Source organism: Aulonocara stuartgranti (genome assembly GCF_965226115.1).
Source record: "Aulonocara stuartgranti genome assembly, chromosome: 2".
Taxonomy (NCBI): domain Eukaryota; kingdom Metazoa; phylum Chordata; class Actinopteri; order Cichliformes; family Cichlidae; genus Aulonocara; species Aulonocara stuartgranti.
In genome coordinates, this window is record NC_138940.1 from 12,953,281 (window position 1) to 12,979,515 (window position 26,235).

Sequence of the window (26,235 nt, forward strand, 5' to 3'; positions counted from 1 at the left end):
GTGGTGCGCTATTTGTACAACTTAAACTAAACTACCTGAAACTACCTGAAGGTTAAGGTTCAGCCCAAAGATAGCATGACTACTAGTATGTTTGGGCGTTTTATTAGCATTAATGTCACATCGTTGATTTTTTTCACTGTGTCCTGATATTGGCATTGACCCACAGAGGTCCAGAAATAGAGGTATGCAAAGTGAACGACAGCATAAAAGACTGAACCCGTGATCTTGAAGGAATTTACCTCTTAGGGAGGGTTTCTTTCTTTTTTTTAAGCAGACAAATGTTAGTTTACATTTAGTGTTTAACATACATCGTCCTGGACATCTCCTTTTCAGGTCATGGAGGGTGTAGAAAATGGGAAGCATTTAGTCAAAACACTAGCATCGAAATTGTCTCTTGGCCACATCATGGCATACATGACTGGAAGCACCATGGTTCTTTGCAGACCAGAAGCACATTGCCATTAAGCCCACAATAAGCTGGTAAACCACTGTTTTATGGAAAGAACAATGATGGCTACCTCAACTCCAATGATGGGGCTCAAACTAGGAAAAACAGGCCCAGACCAAAAGTTTTGGTCATTTTTTTATCAAGTAACCAGTGAAAAAGAAAGAGTTGAAGGATCAGGATGAGGTGAAGGCTTCAGCCCCTTGAGATGACCTCTTACCCCCCTGAGACAACCTCATCCGCTCACCCCCGCTCCTCCCCCCAACCTCCTGCTCTTCAGCTGCCACAGAGGGAATCGAACGTCTTAACGCTCCGATAGGCCCTGCTAAGTCATGCAGGAGGGAGGAGACGAGCTGTCAGAAACTCCCATCATCCTCTCTGGAAATACTTTCCCTAGAGGCTGTTGGCTATCCAGTGGGTGGACAAAATAATGGAAACGCTCACCAGATATCAATCCCTTGGATTTCCTTTTGGCTTTAAATAAATTCAATCGTTTTCTAAAAAAACAAAAACAAACTGAGAAATTGGGAAGAAACCCATTTTGAAGAATTTAAAAGTTTTGACAGTCTCAGTTAAAGTGAAATATTCAGACCCTGAAAGCTAAGACACTGCATACGTAACTGTAGATTCAGGTGGTCTGAGTGACAAAACATATCAAAGTATTGCAGCAAGTTAAATGCAGAAATGCAGGAAGTTAAACATAAGCAGAGATTTAAATAAGGATAAAAAGCACCAGAATGGTAGCTGCAAACAGTTCAGATTGTAAGTAACCAGTACAATAAATAATTAGAACTTTTGGAGTCCAGCAGGACTGAAAGTGCTCTGCAGGTCAGACAGCATGCCAAACAGGAACCCTTAAACCTTCACTAGGTGCTCAATACGCACATGGATCTGAAAATAAATGTTAGTGTTTAAGTAGTTTGTTATTGTTCAATAGGGCCTCCTTTGATTTAACAGTTAGCAAAATGCACGCATGGGCTACCTGCATTTTATGGATTCAATAATTATATGCTGCCTTTGCTTGTCTTACAGTTCACTACATTCTTGATCAAATTTTCATTTTTATCAGGTGCTGTTTTGATTCCTGATCTTTGCACTTTCTTGGCCAGGTCACCTTGAAAAAAAGACATTTTAATCTCAAGGCATTTCCTGGTAATAAAGGCTAAATACATACATACATGCAGAGTGCATAGGTTGGGCAGATCACTGAATCTGCTCAAACAGAATTATTTGTGAAGGGGATCAGAGGAATAACTGCAACAGTCTGTAACATGCTGAAGTGTTTATCTCTGTCTGAGTGCTCAGATTCTCGTTTTATTTTATGGTGGTACACATTTTGTAGTTTTAGCTCCTTAGGTATTTGAGTACAGCAGGATCACTAAAACTACAGAAGCCTGTCAACACAAATAGGTTCAGGCATTTGCAGTCAATATAAAAAAGTCAAACTATAACATGAGGAGGCGATTACATGCATGATTTTTGCCCATAATTTTGAAGGCATGTCATATTTAGCAATCCTATTTATCCATATTGTATATTCTGTATCTATATATATATGTGTATATATGGTGTATTTATGCTTATATCCTTACTCTCATTCCCCTTAATGTATTTGTAACATGCAACTTCTTTCGGTGCTTTGCTACTGGAAACTGAATTTCCCGGAGGAACCCACCCGAGGGATTAATAAAGTTTCATCTAATCTAATCTAATCTAATCTAATCTAATCTAATCTAATCTAATCTTCAGGAATAGTTCTTCAGGCTTCTTGAAGGACACCCAAAGCTCTTCTTTGGATGCTGGTTGCCTTTTGTTGTGTCCTATTTCAAGATGACATCCTACATTGTTTGAGTGTAGGATCTGGTTTGAACAATCCTGACTGATAATTTTCACTTGTCTGTTTTCCTATCTAGGTATGCTTTTACTGGACTGACCGTGCATTTGGGATCACTGCCATGCTGAAAAAATAAGATGCTGACAATCAGCTGCTTCCAGATGGTACTGAGTGGTGGATCAAAAGTTGATGGTACCTTTCTGCATTCATAATTCTATCAGCTTTTACAAGATCTCAAATACAATGTAGACAGAGACCAGTGTTGGTCAAGTTACTTGAAAGAAGTAATCAGTAACTAATTACTGATTACTCCCCCAAAAAGTAATCCCGTTACTTTACTGATTACTTATTTTCAAAAGTAATTAATTACTTAGTTACTTAGTTACTTTTTAAAAACACGATTTACAACCTGAATAGGTGATAAAGCGATAGATCTCTCAGCCCAATTCTACTTTTTCTACATAATCCATCATACAAAATGTAATCAAATGGAAAAGTCCCTTTTTAAAACTTGTTTTATTAGTTTTAATCTTTTAACTTTATGCATCAAGCAAAAATGTAATTATATGCAACATTCTCTGACTGGAAGAAATTTGTTTAACATTTAAACCTATTTTCTGCACATTCCAACACATAAATTATAATTTTTTGTGTGTTTACACTCAGTCTTTCAAATAGATGCAAGTAAAACACAGCAGAAAATAAATAAAATCAAAGACTAGCGGTCCTTTTGCTCTATTTTCACCTGTAAAGCAGGAGTAGGGTAGGCGGAGGTTTACCCTGGTGCAGGTGATCCGCAGCGGTCAGTGGAAGGATACGGCAGTTTCTCTGTGAATTTCCCATTACGTCATAGCGCACTCGGAGCTTGCTTGGAAGTCTAGGGGTTTTTTTTCGCTGTAAAAAGAAGTTTTCTTCCCACGCACAATGGACGCTAATGTTTTTGTCACTTTTTATGGAATCAAACTTAAAGTAAGGTCAGTACTTCCACACTTTAAACGCTGCACGCTCATACTCTCTTCTGTACTCGATATACACTCAACAAAAATATAAACGCAACACCTTTGTTACTGCTCCCATTCCCCATGGGATGGACGTAGAGACCTAAAATTCATTCCAGATACACAATATAACCATCCCTCCCAAACAGTGGTCACAAATCAGTCCAAATGTGTGGTAGTGGGCACATCTGCTATATTGAGATAATCCATCCCACCTCACAGGTGTGCCACATCAGGATGCTGATCTGACATCATGAGTAGTGCACAGGTGTACCTCAGACTGCCCACAACAAAAGGCCACCCTGGAATGTGCACTTTTGTCTCACAGCAAAATGCCACAGATGCCACAAGCAATGAGGGAGCGTGCAATTGGCATGCTGACAGCAGGAATGTCAACCAGATCTGTCGCCCGTGCATTGAATGTTCATTTCTCAACCATAAGCCGTCTCCACAGGCGTTTCAGAGAATATGGCAGCACATCCAACCGGCCTCACAACCGCAGACCTCGTGTAACCACACCAGCCCAGGACCTCCACATCTAGCAGGTTCACCTCCAAGATCGTCTGAGACCAGCCACCCAGACAGCTGCTGGAACAATTGGTTTGCACAACCAAACAATTTCTGCACAAACTGTCAGAAACCGTCTCAGGGACACTCAACTGCATGCCCGTCGTCCTCATCGGGGTCTTGACCTGACTCCAGCTCGTCGCCGTAACAGACTTGTGTGGGCAAATGCTCACATTTGATGGCGTCTGGCATGTTGGAGAGGTGTGCGCTTCACGGATGAATCATGGTTCACATTGTTCAGGGCAGATAGCAGCTGAGAATGTCCCAGTTCTTGCATGGCCAGCATACTCACCGGACATGTCACCCATTGAGCATGTTCGGGATGTGCTTGACCGGCGTATACGACAGCATGTACCAGTTCCCACGAATATCCAACAACCTCGCACAGCCATTGAAGTGGAGTGGACCAACATTCCACAGGCCACAATTGACAATCCGATAGACTCCATGCGACGATGTGTTGCACTGCATGAGGCAAATGGTGGTCACACCAGATACTGACCGGTTCTGGGTCCCCAGACCCCCAATAGCGCAAAAAACTGCACATTCCAGGGTGGCCTTTTGTTGTGGGCAGTCTGAGGTACACCTGTGCACTACTCATGATGTCAGATCAGCATCCTGATGTGGCACACCTGTGAGGTGGGATGGATTATCTTAATATAGCAGATGTGCCCACTACCACACATTTGGACTGATTTGTGACCACTGTTTGGGAAGGATGGTTATATTGTGTATCTGGAATGAATTTTAGGTCTCTACGTCCATCCCATGGGGAATGGGAGCAGTAACAAAGGTGTTGCGTTTATATTTTTGTTGAGTGTATGATCCACTGTTGATCTGCACACAGCTGTCGTCACGAACGTCGCACTTGCTTATGTCACTGTCATGAGACATTCTCGCAAAAAAACCACGGTTTTAGTAACGCTGTAACGCAGCGTTCCTACGGGAAAGTAAAGAAAATCTAATTACCGTTTTTGCAATAGTAATCCCTTACTTTACTCGTTACTTGAAAAAAGTAATCGGATTACAGTAACAGTACTGCCCATCTCTGACAGAGACACAACGTCAATTCAGGAAATTTGGGGAGCTCCCGAAAATCTCCAGTAATCATTTTAATACTTGTTCTTAAATCAGATTTGCAGAGAGTAGGACTCGTGTGCAGGTGGAATAGCAAATGATGAACATAGCAGCCTAAATGGCAAAGTCTACAACAAGCTCAAAACAGAAATTTAAAGTTTGCAATGAGGCCAAAAAGAGCAAAGGTTTTTGCTGAGGGATCTTTGGAAGTTTATAAGACATGATATGTGTGTTTTTAAGCTTATTTTGGAGTTGCAGAAAGTTTCAGCAGTGCAATGATACCAGCCATGACAGTTACTTGTTGAGCCTTCAGGGTTAAATTGGTGGGTTATCTAATATTCAATTCTATAACTTAGCCTTGTCTCAACACCCAGTGTGAATATGACGGAGAGCTCAAACATAACAAGCAAAACCATTACTTATAAGGGTAAAATAGAACCCTGCATCCTTCATGGTGAAAGACAAAGTGGAGCAAATGAAAGCCAACAGGAGTGTAATGCTGTGTGACTGATACTGGGCTTGCTGTCAGCCTGATTCTACTGGGAGAAGTGGGATGATGACAGATGAATTAACGCGCTGACAGCTGGCGTGGAGGGACGGGTAATTGTTGCTGAGAGATGGCGAGTGTTTTCTGTCTCGCGCCACGTTAGACGAGGCCAATCAATCTGAGCTTTTTTCTGAAAGCGCCAAACACACCAACTCTGGCGTGTGCGACACAAACCGGCTCCGTGTTAGCGGGCGTCACAGAAGTCACGGCTGTTATTCGTGTTATTTAACTGTTGAGGTTGTCACGGGTGAAGCCGGGTGGGTAAGATTTGTTCAGGCAGGTTTTGCCTCTCAGTAGATCACAGCGGAGAGGACAGAAAAGGCACTGACCCAATCGGACATGATTTGCAAATAATTCTCAGCATCTGTCCTCAATGTATATGCCGCAGAGTTGCTGGAAAAAGCCACGAGGCATCATCCAGTACAGCATTCCTCTCCGTGTTTTCTTCACTTTTTCTTTACAGTGGGCACGTTTTTCTCTTTCAGTAGCCATTCCTTCTTCTCGCTCAGTGTTAATGTTTTCCTCCTGTTTTTTCAGGATGCTGTGAACTTGTGTCCCAGTTCACACCCTGGGTTTGGCATATAAAACAATGTTTTATATGTTATTTTATTCACAGGAAAACATTTAAGCTCTCTCAGGAAACTCTCCACTGCTTTCCCTTCCTCTATTTCTGATATTTTTTATTCATTTGGCTAACTAGATATGGGAAGCTGGTGCTGTCCTTTTTGTAAAGGTCAGTGTCCTCTGTGTAACTGGGTAAAGAAGTCATAATAAAATCAGTCTTAGAGATTCAGTTTGCAGTGTTTAAGAAAAGCAAATTCTATAGCAATGGTTTGTCTTATACATACCAGTTGTGCAACACAGAAACATGATCCTAAACATGCAAATGGAAATGCAGCCCAATTTAATCTTATTAGTAAAATCACACTACATAATAAACTCTATAAAAAAACCCACCACGGAGTTGTGTCGTTTCACATTTAATGATGCAACATGTCTCAGTTTTTCCCATTCAATCAGTCTACTGTCTTTACAAAGAAACAGGTCAGCCCCTCCCTCCGGTCGTGGATAATGTCTGTACTGATGATTCAGACCTCTGGCTGAGGATAAATTTAGAGTTCAGACAATCACTTTCCATTTATAACAACTTGCAGCAAAATGTTTCTTGGTGCAAAATACAGTGGAAATGTTTGAAAACTGGTGCCGTCTTTCTCTGCTGTTTTCACGGTGCAAAGCTGTCCAGTTGGCTTTTAACATTTTGGGCTACATTTAACACCCAGTCACAAACACAAGAGGTAAAAGACCTTCAGCATTTGGGGCTATTCAAACATCTTCCAGTTTACTGTTTATAAGATTTGGGGAAACCTTCAGTCAGCTGAGACTAAAGACGTCACTTGGATGAGTGACGAAACGTTTCTCCCACAAAATGCTACGTCCAGATGAACAGAATCAACTTTTGAAGACATTACCATGGTAGTTTTCGTCTCTTTAGATCATGCAAATTTACCACCAGCACTGTGGAGGTGTTGGGAAATAAGGGGTCACATTTCCAAAAGTTGATTCTGTTCATCTGGACGTAGCGTTTTATAATAAAATTATTCCTCAAAAATACAACTTGCCTAATAATTCTGCACTCCCTGTAGTGCCTTATAAGTGTTCAGCTAGTTGTCGCTGACAAAGAACTTGCTGCAGTCACAATGCAAAGCTGTATTTCACTGAATCATTTCCATAACAGACAGCTTGTTAAAATATGTAGGAGCGGTGAGAGATCTAGAATCAAAAGCAGGGTCAGAGTTTCTTGCACCTGCTTAGAAGGTGGATGAGGATAAAGTGTGAAGAGGACAAAACTCTAGAATAGAGAAAACATATAATATAGAGGAATTTTACTGTTTGATGCAAATACAACAAGCTTAAATGTGTCAGTCATTTAAAGGAAAGGAAGCGGCGGGCATTAGTGAAAATGTCCATCTACATGAGTTTGTTTTATGAAAGAGCAAAAGAAAAACTTTACATATTTTAGTCAGTTTCCTAAAATCATGAAAAAGGGTTGAGCTCTTTCAGTACCCTTCTAGTTAGTAAAGTGATCCCAGCGTGCCACCCTCCAAGCTCAAAAAGTAATAAAAGAAAATCATTAAAAAACAGTTTTGGGTGCATCCTGGTTCCTCTGGAGGCGACTGTGAAGCATCGCTGATCTGCAGTCTGATTCTGGTTCCTCCATCTTCATCCATCTGATATGTCTCACTCCCAGTTCACTGTAATCGCTCTGTGGCTTCCATTATGCTTACTCCTCATTAAAATTTTATCAGCCATGGCAAATTGCGAAGATTAGAGAGGGAGGGAGGGAGCTTTCGGGCTCTCCAGCCTGTTTGCAGATTTATTTATTGTTGCGGATCATCCGGGCTTATCTGCTCCCAAAAGCAAAGACAAGTTCCCCTCGGATGGCAAAGGTCATGAAATCTGATCTCCCAGCATACATAATGGCAGAGAAGAGGAGGGAGGTGGAGTGTTTAGTTTGTCTAAAGTGTTCTCGCCCACACGTTAATATTGTAATACTTTAATATCATAAAGTTTTGTTCTGCCCTATTGATTTCTCAGAGATGCATATGAATATTTATGGTATCGAGTGCAGCTTGTAAACTTTGAGTCAGTCATGCTTTGGCTAATTATAGGCTGAAGGCAGTGCAGTGGCTGCAGCTAATGAATCACATTCGTCCTGTTTGCTTCCACCTGCCTCTCAGGTTCATTGACGGTTAGCATGAAGTTCGAAAAAAAGATTTTTCTTTGAAGACAGACAACAAATTAGCTGCTGTGTGATGTTGACAGGTGGACAGCAACAAACTCACAGACACATTAAAGCTTTAATGAGAGCCAGAGAAACACACCAAAGAGTGTCAGTGTTAGAGAGAAAGGCCACAAGGCTGTGTGTTATTATATAAAGAAAAACTCCCAGAAGCTTGCAACTGCAAGAAACAGGAGTCAAAACTGATCTTATTTTGGGGTGAAGCATCTATCAATCTATTTATCTGTCTGTTTATAGAATAATGTAAAAAAACACCAAAACTTTGCAATGGCCTTTTTTGCAGGCAAAAAATTGAGAACAGCAGTTTGTTTTCCAGTGGCAAAGTGTAGCAGCTACACTAAAAACTGGCACTCAGAATAGAGATCGACAGACCACGTGACTTGCTCGCATTGCATTGTAGGTACGAGTGGCAGCAGAATCAAAACACCGCATCAAGCGCTAGCATTTCATGCACTGGTAACCATTCATTCTGTGGTTTTAATCCCTACTTGCATTTTATTTGCCCCAAAAACAGTTATGTACAAAACGAAGGAGAAAACAGCAGGTCCATACAAAGAAAGACTTGACGAAAAGGCAAATAAGTGCTCGCAAATAAGTGTCCATCTTCTTTTATAATTGCCTTCTTTCTTGTTTCTTTTTCCTGTTGTATGTTCTACAATAAGAGGGAAAAACTGTAGTATTATCCTCTAGAATGATACTGCTGTATTCATGAAAGACTCCCAATAAGCATGAAGCAATAATTCAGCAATAGTTTAATGTAACTGAAATATATATAATCAAACGTTTATTAATTCAAAAACCTTTTTTTATCACTTTCCTTTAAACATTTGAAATTGCACTTATGAAACAAAATCACATGGACAATTTACATGTGTACGAATAAAAAGTCAGCATTTTGAGCAGAAATGATTTATTTGAGTACACAGGTCAGCTGTTCGAAACAGATTTCACGATCATGTGGTGGATTTGTTTGTAATAATCCAGCTGTCTTCTCGATAAATCTTAATACTACCTGCAATACTGTGAAACACCTGAGGGAGGTAAGATATACCTGATTCAAATCTAGACATTATGAAAATGACAGAAAAAATACCTTTAGTCAAATAAATTAATACTAGAGCTAAAATAATTCAATCAGATTCAGGTTTTCTTCTGGATTACAAAAGATCTTTACTTCTAAAGTTCTTTATCATTCCTGCATTTTTAATCCATAAGTAACTGTAGTGGTTCATGGCATGATGTAGACAACTAAACTGAAAGGAGAAAAAAAAACACTCTAGAAATGCAGGTAAAGTTTTTTAGTCTTTTTTTAGTCTTGGATTGTGTTTAGTTAGAAGACTTTAATTCTGCTTCATGCCAGTCTGTTTTTCAGTTTATCTGATGTGACGCTGATATTTGCTAACACAGGCATTAAATCTGCCAACATTATACAACATACTGTCAGACTTGCTGTGTGAAGCAGACAGTTGGTGCACACACGCAGAATTCACCGGCAGGTGAATCTCTCCTGCTGTTTGCTGAGCTGCCACGTTGCCGCTGATATTAATACAAACTGCTGACCCGAGCTCACTCGCTAAAATATTGGCTTATTATATCAGACATTATTATCTTGGTGTGTCATGTGTCTGTTTCTGGACCTCTCTGACCTCATATGGTCTGCCTGCTAAATGGCTGCAGGGGTCAGAGTGGATGCTCCGGTAATGAATCATTATGGGATGAGCTCAGCGACGGCTGGAGGAAAAGCTCAGCCTCCAGCTCGTCTAGGATCTTTTGTTAGTCAGGAGGCCAAAGTGAAAACACAGCTGTTTACGGCTGGTAAAGGTTGACCTCTGTGACCCCATCGGGAAGAGAAAATCTGTAAATCCTGGCTGGGCGGATGCAACCAGCTGCTCCAACTGTAAGAATGGTTCAAAATAATGTAAAAAATGATTCTCAAGTTATTGTTCCCCAAACTTTTAGAGTCACATTTTGTTAACAATTTTCTCCCGAGAAGGTTTAAAAAAGAAACCTTTCACATTTTTGTCTTGCAGCTTAAATAATTTGTTTTCCTGGACTTTTTAAAAAACGCTTTAGTCAACTGGGGATGAAATGCAGTGATATGTAATAAAATATATCTTTATTATCCTGTGGGAACCAGAATCATTAACAGCAAAGTTCAAAGTGGTGACCTCCTGATCTTTGCTATTGCAAATCCATCTGCCAATATCTTTTCAACTAATTCAGCTAAATCAAACTTCCCAGAGGATAAACGCTTTCATTTCTTTATACTGTGTAAGGAAAAAGAAAATCTATGTTAACGCGAGATAAGGTAATCCTGTTATTACACAGACAGGCTAAATAGGATAAAACAAGGTTTCTGATCTTTTCTGCCAGTTAGAGAGTTTTCTAGTTCATATGCTGATTCCAAGCTGAATCACGCATGTTGTAATTAAAATCCTCTGGGACTCATCCATGAGTCACAGGGAAGCACTTATTTGATGTTTTATTAAAACTTCCGTTATGGATTCATATCAGGACAGACTTGGTCTCACTTGCAAGTGACTGGAACTTCAAAAAGACTCTTTAAGATCAGGTATATAGAAGGGCTGCATGATTAATCGTTAGAAAATCGTGATCTCGATTCATACTTATGTGCTATCTCATTTCCAAATGACAACGATTAAAAAGAAAAAAAAAAAGACGACGATTGTACCGCATTTTGATCCGGGACGTACTCTGCATGAAAACAAGCGCTCACTCTTCCTGCCCAACAAATGACAAGGGCGGAGCCTTATACCACGTGATACAGAAGCTGTGCCATGTGATGCTAAAATTAGCAGGGAAAAAACAACGGAGAGCACGTCAGGGATGACGAGAAAGTGACAGGAGAAAATCCGTTCCGGTCAACCACCCAAACATCAATAACGGGAACCTTATACAGCGCTTCCCTATACCCGTCGAACTCCCGCAGGCACAAAGAAATTACGGAGGCTATCACTTATCACCTGACCAAAGATATGGCTCCCATCAACACTGCAAAACAGGGATTTAGGAAAATGATCAACACCCTAGACAAACGCTACACAGTGCCGTCCCGCAACTATTTTTCTATTGTTGCACTACCTGCTCTATACACGCAGTGTCGAGCAACGGTGGAGACGGAATTTCAAGCAGTACAAAATTTTGCGGCAACGACAAAACGTGAGACATTTGTTGTTTTTATGTTTATTTATTGTTTTTATGTTCAGTCTCAACTGTTACGAAGTTGATGTGCAGTTAATAAGTGCAATAAATATTTATACTGGAAAAGAAAATCGTGAGAGAATCGTGATCTCAATTCTAAGCCAAAAAATTGTGATTCTCATTTTATGCAAAATCGTGCAGCCCTAGTATATAGACCCCTTGCCTTTTATGAAGAGAGAAATCGAATAAATCTAGTGGACTCTGGTAATAAAGGCATACCCTTAAAAAAACAACTTGGAAATAGCTGTAGCACTTGCTACACACAGATCAACTGAAGGCAGCTTATTGCACTCGTACAATTCAACTTCAGCAACTCTGGATCTGACTTACTCAAAGTCCATTTTTTCTTTAATCTTTTTTGGGGTGTTATAGGACTCCCTCTCAGATACACATTGTCTTGTAGTGGTACAGATGTGCAGATTAAAGCCTGAGGTGTGGACAGCTCATCTCTGATTCAGAGGTGAAGCTCCTCGCCATACTGAGACATTGTTTACAGATGGATATCCCTCCGGATCGCTCTCTGTAGATCTGTATCACCAATCAATATTCCCCCTTAAGTCAGTCCGACGTGATCTGAGTGGGCTCCCCCGCCTGTCCGCCATGATGCCTCCCAGACTATGAATCCAATTAAGCGCTGAAAACAAAAACAATATTTTTAACCGTGGAGCTGGAGCGGCTGCATAATTTATGATTGTCCTTTTTTTTCTGTATCTCTTTGAACGGGTCGAATAAAACCAACATCCATTCAATAATGCATGACCTGCGGTTTTGTTAATAGGCTTTGTAGTGGCAGTAATGTACTTTCCTACATGGCTGATGGAGATTATGGCCAGCTCCCTCCGCTTGCCAGTTATCGATCTGCCGTAATGCCCCCGGTGTCCCCTCAGCCCAGAACCTCAACCCCAAAACCACACACACAAAAACGGAGTGTGTTTTCAAAATCTACTGTACTGTCAAAATAATTCAGCATTCTGTCTGAGTGGGGTTATTTATTTTTTTCTACATTTGACACAGTGACTCTTTCAGTGCACGTCAATGATGCTATGCTGTATTGTTCAAAGATATTGTATGTTCTATTATAATTCACCAGGTTGGCTCACATCCTCAACCAAGCACTCACTATCTCCCTTATGTAATTCTTTTTTTGTTGGAGCTTCCACAACCACCTCTAACAGTGTAATTACTTCTGTGATTCTAAAAAACTGTAATTAAATTACTTGTTACTAAGAATTTTGTAACAATTTTGTAATTGTTACTAAGAATAGAAGTATTCTAGTACCCAATTGAAGCTGTTGCCTTTATTAACCCTTTAAGACCTACCATAGAACCAAGTCTGCCAGAGCTTATATTATATTTTTACATGCTGTGGAGCCATTTTTGGGAGCATTTCAAGTTGCTATACATCAATACAACCATTATAGCCCAGATTTTAATAATATGTATTCATTAAGTGCATAGTAATTACATAAATTGCAAAAAAGTGCAATAAACTACAAAAAAATTGAAAATCGTTTTTGATTTTTTAACATATATTTGTAGTTAGAGAAATTTAAGAGGCTTATCCCTCAAAACTGTAAATACAAAAAAATTGCACAAAATAGTTTCCCACCACAGGAAATTTATTTTGAGTGTCTTCATAGTTTTATTTTTGAAATACACCAATTTTTATACACTGCAGGAAAAACAAATTTGCAAATTTGCAAAAAAGCAGCATATGCATCAAAATAAACTATTTCCAGCAGTGCAATATGAGTCCTAAGCATCTCAGAAACGACACAGAAAGTCATAAAGTCAAAGATAACTTTTAAAAAGACCAGTATAGGCCCTGAGGCCCTGATCGCAAAAAAGACTACATTTCCGCGAAAATGACGTCACTTCCGGTTTCGGGCAGGTAATGGCGGAAATGCAAAAGTTCGCGCTGACGTCTATTCCAACGTAGGAAGTGTTATGAACAGCCGATCGGATCGGTAAAGCGTGTTTCTGGAATATTATGTTTTTGTTCCTGCAAGCGGTTTTTATGCAGTTTTTGCAAAGCTTTATGTGGAAGGAAACCGTGACCTAGGACAAGCTGATGGCATAAGATGTAAGTACAACTCCTCCGGTTTCATATGCAAAAAAAATTTTTGCGCTAGCTTACGTGGTTGCAGTGCTACTGGGATTTAAAAATAGTTACGCAAAACAGAGCGTTCCCGCTCCGATCGGCTCTAAAGGGTTAAACAAAACAGTTCTTCTTGTTTCCGATACCTTTCTTCTTCTTTCATTTAAAAACTACACTGCAGAGTAGAATCTGCTTAATATTGTGTGGGCCCCCTTTTTGTTGCCGAAACAGACCTGACCCATTGAAACATGGACTCCGTGGATCACACTTGTTTTCCAGTATATCCCACAGATGGTCAATTGGACTGAAATCTGGGGAATCTGGAGGTCAAGTCAACATCTCAAATTGGTTGGTGTGCTCCTCAAACCATTCCTGAACCATTGTGGACTTTCAGCAGGATAATGGACCCAGTCACAAAGCTATGCCTAGGTAGGTGGTACAGGTCAAAGTAACATCCATATGGATGGATGGCAAGAGATAAAGTTTCCCAGCAGAAAATCACTCAAAGAATCGCACTGCACAGCTCACATTCTTCCCATAATACATCCTAGTGCCATCTCTTCCTCAGTTAAGCGACATGCACGCACCCGGCCATTCACATGATGTAAGACATGATTCATCAGACCAGACCACCTTCTTCCATTGCTCTGTGGCCTACATCTGTTGCTTCTTGGACAGGGATCGGCATGGGCTGGTCTGTAGCCCCATAAACAGCAAACTGTGATGCTCTGTGTATTTTGAAACAACTTCCTCCCAACATGCATCAGTGTGTCTTTGCCACTCATCATGTCATTGGTCCTGTCATTGGTTCACCACTGTTCCTTCTTTTCATTTCATTTATGTATTTCACACTTGGTTCAACAGTTTCAACAGTTTTGTTCTTTCATACACACAAACTATGCTTTCTCTCAGTATAACACTGCAACCATGTGTGAAAAGGAGCAGGAAGAAGAAAATATTCTTATTAGACCCTGCCCCCTATCTGCGATCCAACTAATATTGGAAGTGGGCACCATAAACCAAGGAACAAACTAACATTTATCTCCAGGTCCTAACGCAGACCAAACAACAAATTTACAATCAGCAATATACCACTTCACATAATAACAAGGAGGGAAAAAAGTATATAAAATAAAATAAGGCGAGAGAAAGTGGGAGAGAAAAAAAAATCCTTCTTCAATTAACTCCAATTTTGTTCATACTCTTCATATTGAATTATCGTTTTAGACATGTAACACTTTTAAAAACAATATAAATTTGTACAGTTCTTTAGGTTATAATGAAGAGAGTTCCACAGTCGTATACCCCTAACCATTGGACTCATTAATCTTTGTGTAGTCCTAGCTACCTCATGCTTAAAACAAAATTTCCTTCTGCTGTCCTCTCCCCCAGAACACATTAAAAATAAACTTTGTAACTTGAAAGGCAAAGTATTATTTTTAGCCTTAAACATAATTAATAGTGTCCTTAGTTTCACTAAATCTCCTAATTTCAATAGTTTCGATTTTATAAACAATCTATTTGTATGTTCTCTATATTTAACGTTATGAATTATTTGTATCACTTTCTTCTGTAATAGGTTTAGAGGGTTCATGGCATTCACATATGTATTCCCCCAAACTTCCACACAATAACTAAAGTATGAGAAAAATAATGAAAAGTATAAGATGAACATTGACTTGTAGTCTAATAAATCTCTTCATCCCAAATTTTTCCCAATTTTTTCCCAAAATATAAATGTTTTTGACCATCTTCTTTCTAATATACTCAATATGTGATTTCCACATCAAATTTTCATCTACTATTTCACCCAAAAAGTGAAAAGTCTTTCGATCAATTCTCCATTAATTGACATAATAACTTCTTCCTCCTTTACACGATTGCCAAATATCATGAATTTCATTTTTGTCAGATTCAAAGATAATTTATTTTCATCAAACCATATTTTTAATATCTCATTTTTAATATCTCTGATTTAACATCTCAGAAACCATGATTTCAAACAAATCTTTCAAATTCTCTCCTGAGCAATAAAAAATGTATCATCTGCAAATAAAATCAAATTTTAGCTTTTTGATACATCACAGATCAACATCTACATCACATTGATATATAAATTAAAAGGTTTAGGTCCCAAAATAGCCTGAGGAAATCTAAATAGATTTTCGTGTATTAGTTCGTGTATTAGTTTGGGGGGGGGGGGTTTGATAAAACTATCAAGCACTTTTGAAATCTGTGACAAAAGAGACACTGGCCTATACTTGTTAAAACAATGCTTATCTCCTGATTTATATAAGGGTATCACTTTTGCCACTTTCATTCGATTGGGAAATACTCCTGAGATTAAAAATACAGCAAAGAGGAATAATTATACAATCTAATGTCTTTTTAGTTATGACCATGTCTATACCATCGCAGTCAGTAGATGTCTTATTTTTAAAGTTTTCTACAATTGCTACTATTTCTTTTATGGTAATATCAGCTAAGAATATAGAATTAACCACTTTCTCCTTTCCAGACTTCCTCATATTCTGGGTCATCATTTTTTCAAATTAGATTTGCTAAAGTAGGTCCAACATTTACCAAAAAGGAATTCATTTCATTTGCCACTTTGATCTTGTCTTCAACAACTTCCATCCATCCATCCATCCATCTTCTTCCACTTTATCCGGAGCCGGGTCGTGGGGGCAGCAGACTAAGCAGAGAAGCCCAGACCTCCCCCTTGCCAGCCACCTCGTCCAGCTTATCTGGGGGAACACCAAGGCGTTCCCAGGCCAGCCAAGAGATATAATCTCTCCAGCGTGTCCTGGGTCTGCCCCGGGGCCTCCTCCTGGTGGGACATGCCCGGAACACCTCACCCAGGAGGCGCCTAGGAGGGATCCTTGTCAGATGCCCGAACCACCTCAGCTGGCTCCTTTCGATGTGGAGGAGCAGCGGCTCTACTCTGAGCCCCTCCCGGATGGCTGAACTTCTTACCATATCTCTAAGAGAGAGGCCAGCCACCCTTTGGAGGAAGCCCATTTTCCACCACTTGTATCTGCGATCTCGTTCTTTCAGTCACTACCCACAGCTCGTGGTCGTAGATGAGGGTAGGGACGTAGAACGACCGGTAAATTGAGAGCTTCGCTTTCACACTCAGCTCTCTCTTTGCCATAATGAACCGGCGCACCGTCTGCATCACTGCGGCCGCAGCACCAATCCGTCTGTCGATCTCCGGCTCCCTTCTCCGATCACTTGCGAACAAGACCCCAAGATACCTGAACTCCTCCACTTGGGGCAGGAACTCATCCCCGAACCAGAGTGGGCACTCCACCCTTTTCCGGCTGAGAACCATGGCCTCAGATTTGGAGGTGCTGATCCTCATTCCCGCTGCTTCACACTCGGCTGTGAACCGTTCCAGTGCTAGCTGGAGGCCCTCACCCGATGAAGCCAACAGAACCACATCATCCGCAAAAAGCAGAGATGAGATTCTGAGGCCACCGAAGTGAAAGCCCTCCGCCACTTGGCTGCGCCTAGAAATCCTGTCCATAAGAATTATGAACAGAATCGGTGACAAAGGGCAGCCCTGGCGGAGCCCATCACCCACCGGGAACGAGTCTGACTTATTGCCGGCAATGTGAACCAAGCTCTTGCAACGGTAGTATAGGGAACGAATGGCTATATGGAAGTATTCCTTCCACCGCCCAACAATTTCTCAGTCAAAGTCAGCAGTGCTCAGCCAGCACTATACACAGTGCAGGTAGAGCACCGCTTTCCCCTCCTGAGATGCCTGACGGTTTGCCAGAATCTCTTTGAGGCAGTTCGAAAGTCTTTTTCCAGGGCTTCTCCAAACTCCTCCCACACCCGAGTTTTTGCTTCAGCCACTGCCCGAGCTGCATTCCGCTTGGCCTGCCGGTACCTATCAGCTGCCTCCGAAGTCCTACAGACTAACCAAGCCTGATAGGACTCCTTCTTCAACCTGGTGGCTCCCTTCACCTATGGTGTCCACCATTTGGTTCGGGGAATAACACCATGACAGGCACCAACCACCTTGCAGCCGCAGCTCAATGCAGCAGCTTTGGCAGTGGAGATGCTGAACATGGTCCATTTGGACTCAATGTCCCCAGTCTCCCTTGGAATGCTGTTGAAGCTCTGCCAGAGGTGTGCGTTGAAGATCTCGCGGACTGGGGCCTCTGCTAGGCATTCGTAGCACACCCTCACTACGCGTTTAGGTGCACCAGGTCTGTCCAGCGTCCTCCCCTGCCACATGATCCAACTCACCACCAGGTGGTGATCAGTTGACACCTCAGCCCCTCTCTTTACCCGAGTGTCCAGCACATATGGTCGCAAGTCTGGGGATACGATTACAAAACCAATCATCGACCTGTGGCTTAGAGTGTCCTGGTGCCACGTGCACTTATGGACACTCTTATGTTCGAACAAGGTGTTCGTTATAGCGAAACTGTGATTTGCACAGAAGACCAATAACAAAACACCGCTCGGGTTCAGATCAGGGAGGCCGTTCTTCCCAATCACGCCCCTCCAGGTCTCGCTGTCGTTACCAACGTGAGCATTGAAGTCTTCCAGGGACTCTAAGAAGGCTGGGTACTCTGAACTGCCACTCGGCGAATAAGCGCAGATGACAGTCAGGACCCATTCCCCGACCCTAAGGCGGCGGGAACAAACCCTCTCATCCACCGGGAAGAACCCCAACATACTGGCAGCAAGCCGAGGGGATATTAAAATACCCACCCCAGCCCGCCGCCTCTCACCAGGGGCAACTCCAGACTGAGACAGAGTCCAGCCCCTCTCCAGGAGACTGGTTCCTGAGCCCAAGGCATGCATAGAGGTGAGCCCGACTATATCTAGCCGGTACCTCTCAACCTCACGCACTAACTCAGGCTCCTTCCCCACCAGAGAGGTGACATTGAATTGTCCCAATTGCCAGTCTTGGTAGCCGGGGATCAGTCGGCCAGGGTCTCCGCTCCTGGCCGCCGTCCGGCACACAATGCACCTGACCTCTACGGCGCCTCCTGCGGGTGGTGGGCCTGCAGGAGGATGGGCCCATGTCCCCTTTTTGGGCTGTGCCCGGCCGGGCCCCATGGACTAAGGCCCGGCCACCAGACGCTCGCCCTCGGGCACCCTCCCCTGGCTCCAGGGCGGGGCACCGGTAACCCTGGCAGGGTAAACTGTTCCCTCAATGTTTTCCTCAAAAGGGTCTCCTGTTTTTGCAACAACTTGATTATTTTTAATAAAATAAAGAGGCAGATCTGAGGGTGTGTTTTTTTTACCCAATACGTCTTTAAAAATATTCCAAATGCCCTTAATATTGTTTTTGTTTTCTTGAAAACGTTTATTATAGTAGTCTTTCTTGGCTTTCCTCAGTATACTCCTTATACTTAAATGGTACCAATGGACAATGTTTATCATACAAGGCCAAATAAGTATTTAAAAATGCTCCATATGGAACGTTAACCTCATTAACATAAAGCTCCTTCCAGTCCACTTCCATGAGATCTTGTCTAAACTTGTTAATTGCCTCATTATTTCTTACCCTTCTATGACTCTCAAAACCAACTTCTTCCTATCTTTTCATATTTAAATCAAAAGTAAAAAAGACTGGTAAGTGATCACTTATATTGTTTATGATGAGGCCACTCATAATGTTACTGTCCAAGCTATTAATAAAAATATGATCAATTAGTTTTTCTGATTTATCCGTTATTCTACTGGGCTTAATAATTAAAGGATAAAATCCTTTTCCAAATAATAATTCAAAAAAATCTGATGCAGCCTTATCATTTCTCTCTTTGCAAAGATCAGCATTGTAATCACCACACAAACATTAGGTCTTATTTCCCTTAACCATACAGTCTTCTACTACGTCTGTAAATAACTCAATCTGTGACCCTGGTTTCCTGTATATACAAGTAACAATTATATTACTTCTTCTTTCTATGTCCAATTCCACTGTCACAGACTCCATTAAGTCATCAATAACCACAGACATATATTCAACTGGTTTACATTTCAAATCACTGTTAACAAAAAGTGCCACCCCTCCTGCCTTCTTCTTAGTTCTATTTACAAAGTATAAATCGTACCCATCAATATAGAAATGACAACCCCTAGTCTCATCTAACCATGTTTCAGATAAAGCAATTATTTGGAACTTGCCTCTCAAACTATACAAAAAATCTTTAATCGAAGCAAAACTTCTATAAAGACTTCTGCAATTAAAATGAATTAGTGAAAATGTATTAGCTATTTCAACATTATCCCTGAATTGCTTCTCTGTATAATATTCACATGTGACATTAATTGTATTAAGCACATTCCTTTCAGGGTCAATACCAGCTTCAAAATCATATGGTTTATGATCTGAGTCGTCGAGCATTATGCATAATTATTCTAGGAATATTCTTTGGGCCACTTTTAATAGATACTGACCACCTCAGACTGAGAACACCTCACAAGAGAAGGAGTTTTGGAGGTTCCCTGACCTAGTCGTCCAGCCATCATAATTTGGCTTTTTGTCAATATTGCTCAAATCCTTACGCTTGCCCATTTTTCCTGCTTCTAACATCAACTTTGAGGACAAAATTATGACTTGCTCCCTAACAGGTTCCACGGTAAAGACATAATCATTATGTCAGTGGTCATAATGTCATGACCTGATTGGTGTAAACGTAGCAAAAAGCAAGCATCCAAAAGCTACTTTAAAGAAACATGAAGGAGCAATGTGGTGAGCTTTGCCAGCTGATTGCATGGCTTGGTACACCTGGCTGGTGAGGGAAAGCTGGAGTGTGGACTAAAGCGTGTTGGTCTGGTAACTCAAACAGGCTCTCCTCCACACATTCCTCATTTATAAAGTGCTTTACAAACCCGAGCATTATGGCTAACAGCTGGATTTTCCCTTTTGAGTGCAGCTAGCCAAACAGCAAACAACCAATTATTGCTAAAGAGACAGAGAGTGGGAATTATATTATAATTTCTCAACATAAAACGCATAGTTGCAGCCAGGAGCAGCACAAAACTGGTTTTTAGATTTAGCCACTAGTTAGCTAACATAAACTAATGTTAGCCTCTAGCTGCAACCAACCAACCAACCACATGACACAATGTTTTGTACTGACAGAAGATGGCGCTACATATGTTTCCAAAACTTAAACTGTAAGCACTTATTTCTTAAATCCAGCTTTACAGGCAGGGAGAGCAGTGCTCCATGATGTAAATACGCCTTTATATGTTTAGTGTTTCATGTCCTCTTTAAACAGCATATCGCTCATCACATTTACTAGTATGCATGTGTGTGTGTGTCTGTGTGGCATCATTAACTACTGTTTAATGACACAGTAAACTTGGCTTGTGCTCAATGATTTGTTTAAGCTGATATCTACTGCTGGCAAAAGTTTCCCACCTTGTTTTAGACATTTCTTCAGCTGTGATTGTGGACTGACGTAGGCAGACCAAACAAAAACAATTATTATGACAACCCGATACTGCCAAGATTATAACAGGTTTCTATCATCATATAAATATAAATACTGCAGTGATACCTTTGCCTAACACTGCATGATGGGTGTACTGGCACTGCTTGAACATCATGTGAGTTGAAGAACCAATAATAAGTATTCCAGCGCATTTCATTACATTTGACACTTTGCAATAAACATTTATGGTTAAATATCAGTGTTTATGTGAAGCTTAGTCACATGCCCACTTTTTAGGTTAACTGTCATTTTTAACAGCATATTGTGTGCACATATATTGCTGGTATAGATTCTGATCATGGCACTTTGCAATAAGTTCCCTGGTATGCAAAAACAGTGAAAAATACTTTAAAATACTCTATTTTAAACCAATTTATCGCACACTGCTCATAATTATTGGTTTAATAGTTTTTAATATGTCTACCCAGTACATGAAACAGTGGTCTTTATTTTCTTAGGCTTTTTAATTTCTTTCTCAATGTAATCATGGTGCCTGGTAATATTGATATTTAAATTATTTGTAATTATCTCTATTGCACTTCCTTGCGTTGTACATATTGTTTGAAATTTCTTGTGCCAATAAAGCTGATTGAATCTCACTGAGCTGAAAAGAGCAAGGCAGATAAGAGACGAGGAGATGGTTTGCGTTAGAAGATCGTCTCAGCTAATCCAATAAGTGAAGCCTCTCCTTTCCTTCAATCTGATTATTCCAGTAATTAAGAGAAATTGCTGGAGCGTAGCTTCAATAAGGCTTTACATATTCAGCAGTAGGAGAACAGTTCTGATATGTTCTCCTTCTGGACTCTGATTACAATCCTGCTGACGAATAGAGCTGACTCCTGTCACAGAAAGAGTCGAATGACCGCTGCAGATCAACGGCCGTTTAATGAGCGCAGTTTAATAAGCTTTATTAGGCAAAGAATGGAGGTGTCCTGATCTCGAACTAGTGTTTCTGAACCAGTTATGAACTGCCGTGATCACAGAGAAAGTGGATAAAAAAGCTGACTTCAAGAACTTAAGTGCAACAGCAACAGCAAACACTGTGTTGACCTGAATTGGGGCTCTGTATGAAGTAATTCACAGATCGTGACGTTGTTGTTCATTTTATTTAAATATATAGAACATATGTAGCTGCACACTGCACTGCCTTCCACACATGCATGATTTACTCTTCTGTCTTCTTTTATCCTTTGACTGAAATACACCAACTATTAAAATCCCAAACAGAGTTCTGCTATTGTTCAAAACATTTTGAAAACGCCACACATGTCTATTCTTTTGATTCCACCAGCAAATCAGCAAATGTTTCCAAAAATAAGGTAGACAAATGTAATTGCGAGGTAAACAATTTATTAGGTCTCAAGATACTCAGGTCAACATTCCTCTACATCTCTAAGCCACTTCCCGGAAGTCCTGTTCTCATCACTTGCACTTTTCCACATCATCTTGGACATCAGATTTAGCAATCACAAAATCTTCACACTGACCAAGCCTTTGTGCACAGAATCATCCCTGCTAATAAAAAACAGGAGCCCATTTTTTAGTGGAAAAGTCCTGTTCCCAAACCCTAAAGGGTGAGCAGTTTGTCATCCCGTGGTTGGATTTTCACCAAGGAGCTCTACTGTGAAGTCCTGAGGTGACAGGAACCAGCCTGAATTACGGTTCTGGGATTGGTGTAATAGAACACTGGAAACACGGTTTATTTGTCACAACAACACAATTTCTGTTCACCTTTCACCTCGCTCACCAGATTTGTTACTTGGTTCACTTTCCTGAAAATGAAACTCACACCTGTGTGTATCACAGAGGCACAAGTGCAAGGAGATGGAAAATATAATCCATGCTTAAAACTGTCACATATACTTAAAGGAGAAAGCAGACAAATTTGATGGGCTGAATATTGAAGCTTTTTGATTGGCTGAAGCAGAGACATTCTTGTTGTAGGTAACTTTGCATCGGTTAGTTACATTACAGCAAGTTAGTTTTACTTTAAGTCCTCTGATGATTTGATGTTTTCCTTTCCTTTTTTGATATTGTAGATATGGAGGTTGATGTATCATCAGCTCTATTAGTTTATAATACTTATAATATTAGACTATAATACAACTTTATTGTTTGTCATAGAAAAATACATACAGCATTTAAACAGAAAAGAACAGGGTTACACTACTTTACACTAGTAATATAATCTGAAAATAAATTACAAAATTAGATTTATATTGAATATTGATGACATGGCTTTAATATAATAAAGTAAAAACCTGAAAGATTTCGCAGCAACAAATCCAGTCTGCACACAAGCTTTGACACAGCGAGGACTTTCACTTCTGATACTTCACTAGCAAAAGTGCTGAATGCAGGACTCTCCTTTTCGTCACAACTTTAATAGGACATTTTAAAGTTTTTTGATGGAGGGATAGAGGAAGAGGGAGACAAGGAAAGAGTGAAGGAGGAGGGATGTTAGCGATGCAGGTAGTGCAGCGAGGCCAGATGGCAGCAGCGGCAGCGCTCTGCCTCGCTGATTAGCGGCGAGCAGACAAAGACCGTCCATGTTTCACTTGTTCATCACTTAAGTGCAGAACCCAAGGTGGAGGCTGGGAGATTTCCCTCGGGAAAATGTGCCTCCCAAAGATAAGGCCGAGGCCCGGATTGCTCTCCGGGGGTGGCGAGGTACGACGAGGAAGCTGAGGGATCCAAACCTCTGAAGAAAACAAAATGAAAGAGAAAAGAAAAGGCTCTGTGGTGTGGAACGCACACAGCAGCGAGCAGCTCCAAGTTAAACAGTTAAGCTTCAGAGAAAAGTTCAGTTTCCTTTTCCCATTAACTCCAACTCTGGGGAGACAAAAGTCCACTCGCAAGTTTTTGACTGCAAGTAGTTCACTTAGTTTAGAGAGCCTCAGGAGGCCGGCAGGATCATTGGGAGAACAATGGCTTTAATATGCTGCGCTTGGCCTCTGACCTCAGCTGCAGCCAGACACTCGCTGCTCTGTAATTAGGATCGTCTGCTGCTGATTATTACTGCTCAGCTGAATTCAAGGCAGCGGGCAACAGATTCCAGCTGAACTTACAGAGAGGAGAAAAACAGAAGCTGCTGCAGGGCATGAACATGTTTACTCTCCTCTGAACGCCGACAAATGAGGGTAAGATAAAAGTGAGTGATTGTGGAGAGAAGGATCATCCAAAGCTTTTGATTGCTGGGCGACAGGTTTTCCTCACTGATGATTGTCCCATTGTGAAAGCTCTGATTCGCTTTAGAGACAGGGTGGCCAGAGATGAAGGCGGGAGATTATACCAACAAAACACACACATGCACGGATGCACACACGCACACACGCACATACGCACATACGCATGTTTTTCTTTCTGAAGTTGTGAGAGTTGTTGACAAAATGCACTAACTGGCAGCTAACATTCACAGCACCACCGCTGCCAAAAGATCACATATTGAAAGTTTTATTTATCAGGCAGCTAAACCGATGAAATGCAGCATATTGTTGGTGAACATTTTGCCACTTGCAGATACATCCATTAACAAAGTTTTCTCATTATGATGATAAAAACATAATTGAAGCAGCATTTCTTTTCCTCTAAACACATTTGCGGCTGTAAATTAGATGTATTTAAATTTATTGTGTTGGCGACAGGGCTGAAGAATGGAACATCGGTCTTCTTATAACAGGTGAGGAAAAAACTCATTTAGGGATAAAATGATTAATATGATTTGTTACCGTTTTAGTCATGTCTCATATCTCTCTCTCTCTCTCTCTCTCTCTCTCTCTCTCTCTCTCTCTCTCTCCTCCTGTCCCTGCCACTGGATTTCAGGTAGAGGGCAAAAGTCTAAAAAGACTTTTCAGTCTAAAAAGATGTGTTTTAATAAATATGAATCATGAGAAGGAACACAATCATAGAGACAGTCGTCCACATGCATTGTCAGGTAGCTTTCAAAGCGTAATCATTTTACACTGATGTTAAACAGGGTTTAGCAGCTGTTAGAAGCTGCTGATGGTCATCGTGTAGCAAAGGTTGACACTAAAAGGACGGACATTAAAGTTATTAAGGCACACTGAGCAGGACACTCATTGCGGCCTGAACTGCTCTAGCTTTAACATCCCAGGTCTGCTGACACACTACTCTGTTGGAAGCTCAACAGCCCCTGAATAGCAAAGCTATTTTAACACACGCATGCTTAAAAAAATCCTTGCAGATTGTATGCAAGACCTCTATTACTTGAAGTCGGCCAACCACAAAATGAACAAAGTCAGCCATTGTGCAGCAGAAGGCGGAGATGTGAGGCGAGATCACAGCTGAAATTTAAATTAATGGCTTTTCTAATTGAAGCACATGTTTGTCAAAGTGACCGAGTACAGCTGACACGAACTGCATCCGCTCACCTGCCCCGCTCGTGCACCCCACTTCCTTGGATTGGCTGACAGCCACAGCCGGGATGGATTACAGCATACACGATAACAGGAACACATCATTTTAGAACTCCTGCTTCACGTCACTATTCACTGATGCACATTAGCATCAGCAGCAAGTGCTCCACTCTTGCCACTTTCACTTTTACAACAGGAACGTGTTGCATTGTGTAGACTGACCCCCAGCCAGTGATCCAAAAGTATTTGTGTTTTATCAAATATCATGTTTACATCATTCTGACAGACAAGATACTAACACGAGCTGCTTAAACCAGTCAGAATTTGATAGAAGGTAACTGTACTCCTAAACTGTATTCCATACAGCCTAAACAAAAAAAGCAATTAGTTTTTGGTGTATATCTCTTAGAATGTATTTTTAAAAACTTTATCAGTACCCAACATCCCACTTTGGCTCCAACTTTGGGTCACATAGGGGGTAAAATAAGGCCCAACTCTTCCTTCAAAGCTTATTTCTCTTTCTTTTGCTCTTTTCTATGTATTTCAGTCCATTGTTGCTGATATTTGGGGAAAACAATCAGAATGTTAAAAATAAATAACTACATATTCTGGTAGGATAGGGTTAGATGTTAGGATACATGATATTTGGTTAGGGGTACTGTAAATAAGCTGTCAGCGTGGCTGGGTCAGGTAATAAAGTATTTGCAGGCTGTGTGAAACACTTTATGAACAAGGCTTTTGCCTTGAATTTAATAGAGAGCAGGAGCCACTAAATGCTGAAAGAGAAGAAGGAAATTAA

The 26,235-nt window shown here is 40.9% G+C and overlaps 2 protein-coding genes across 4 annotated transcripts in view; one reads left to right on the forward strand and one right to left on the reverse strand.

Annotated features, from left to right (window-relative positions):
• The window catches only part of LOC309717422 (histone H1-like), a 436,303-nt gene that overhangs the window by 115,833 nt on the left and 294,235 nt on the right, over positions 1 to 26,235 (reverse strand). The gene's annotated exons all lie outside the window — the stretch shown is intronic.
• Positions 3,134 to 26,235, forward strand: part of shtn3 (shootin 3) — a 510,884-nt gene continuing 487,782 nt past the window's right edge. The window contains exon 1 of one of the 3 annotated variants that reach the window (XM_082551251.1): positions 3,134 to 3,248. In XM_082551251.1, the coding sequence (XP_082407377.1) occupies positions 3,204 to 3,248 (45 nt within the window). In that variant the 5' untranslated portion in view covers positions 3,134 to 3,203. Of the gene's footprint in view, positions 3,254 to 26,235 lie in introns of all 3 variants that reach the window. The other 2 variants (XM_082551253.1, XM_082551254.1) reach the window with 2 other exon arrangements.